General features: G+C 35.2%; 1 protein-coding gene across 1 annotated transcript in view; it reads left to right on the top strand.

The window, feature by feature from the left end:
• The window catches only part of LOC106873558 (uncharacterized), a 64,216-nt gene extending 62,864 nt beyond the window's left edge, over positions 1 to 1,352 (top strand). Inside the window, exon 2 of the mRNA XM_052967996.1 lies at positions 269 to 1,352. Coding sequence (XP_052823956.1) covers positions 269 to 1,312 — 1,044 coding nt within the window. The 3' untranslated portion in view covers positions 1,313 to 1,352. The remainder of the gene's footprint in view (positions 1 to 268) is intronic.
• Positions 1,353 to 1,375: the final 23 nt, after the last annotated feature.

Raw genomic sequence — 1,375 nt, forward strand, 5'->3', positions numbered from 1 at the left:
ATATATATATTATCCTTCTACACCATAATCTAAAAGACTGTGGCTAAAATGATTGTTACATAGCCATTATATACATATATAACGGATATAATAACTAAATATATCTAAAAGTTTCAAATCGAATGCGTACAATACTACAATTGATTTGAGACTTTAAACTATTGTTATTATACTTGCTTTCTATAATCATGAAATATTTAACAGTTATTTGATTCTTATTTAAACCTTGTATAATGTCTTAAATCATTTCTTTTCCTTTCTTTTGCAGTGGAGATGGCCGCACTCAATATTTGTCCTCTACCGACTAGCTCTAGCCTTATATACATTAGCAGGCTTTGCGAATCATTATGCTGTGATGATCTCTCTGGAAATACCGCATAACCCAATGGTATATTTGACATCATGGAGCTATTTGCTGTTGGCATTACATTGCAACGTAGCAGCAATTGTGACTACGTATAGCTACTACGTAATTTACAAAATTACACGTCAGAATACTTGTAATAAAACTGTACTAAAAAGTATTTCTCCTTTAACAACTCAAAGAACTCCGGAAAATGGTCATATTGCAGATGCTATGAATAACTGTGTTAATTACTCAGAGAATGATGCCCTTCCGGCTAGGAACAATGAAAGTGAATATCAGAATCAGGATGAGGAAAATTTCATGAAGACTTCAAGATCATCAGAGCCGATTGCAGTGCAACATATTTGCATTGACGCCCATCATTCGATGGAAACTGGCAAAGGGACAACTTTCGGGTGTTCATTACCGGGGGCACACCAATCAAACATGGTTTGGCGGGTAGACGTAACAGGAGCCAAGACGATGTGTGTCAAAAATCTCGACAAAGTCTGTTGGTTTATGAAATTAACATGGCTGCTTTTTGACATAGCATCTCTCGCAGCCATCATGGTTAGTTGCATGTATTTCATCACAATCTTCCCACAAAATCATTCCCATGGAGAATCGGTTACATTTCAGGATCTCAACACGCATGCATTCAACTCACTAATAGTAATATTTGAACTTGTTATTACCGCATATCCAATACGTCTACTACACGTACTCTATCCTTTTCTATTTGGCATCATGTATATCATATTTAACGTTATATATTGGGCACAGGACCAAGTAAAAAACGTTTTATATCCTGATGTCGTAGACTGGAACTTCCCTGAGAAAACAGTTCTACTGCTAACGTTCTTATTATTTGTTTTAATACCAGTTCAACAGTGTTTACATTTTCTTGTGTACAAACTTCGTCTTTACATATATTTCAGAATCTATAAACAACATTATAACTCTTGAGGAAGCAAGTAACAGCAGTACGCACAGTCACTTACACTCCTCCACCATATATATATATATATA

The sequence above is a fragment of the Octopus bimaculoides genome, chromosome 5, assembly GCF_001194135.2.
Source record: "Octopus bimaculoides isolate UCB-OBI-ISO-001 chromosome 5, ASM119413v2, whole genome shotgun sequence".
NCBI lineage: Eukaryota > Metazoa > Mollusca > Cephalopoda > Octopoda > Octopodidae > Octopus > Octopus bimaculoides.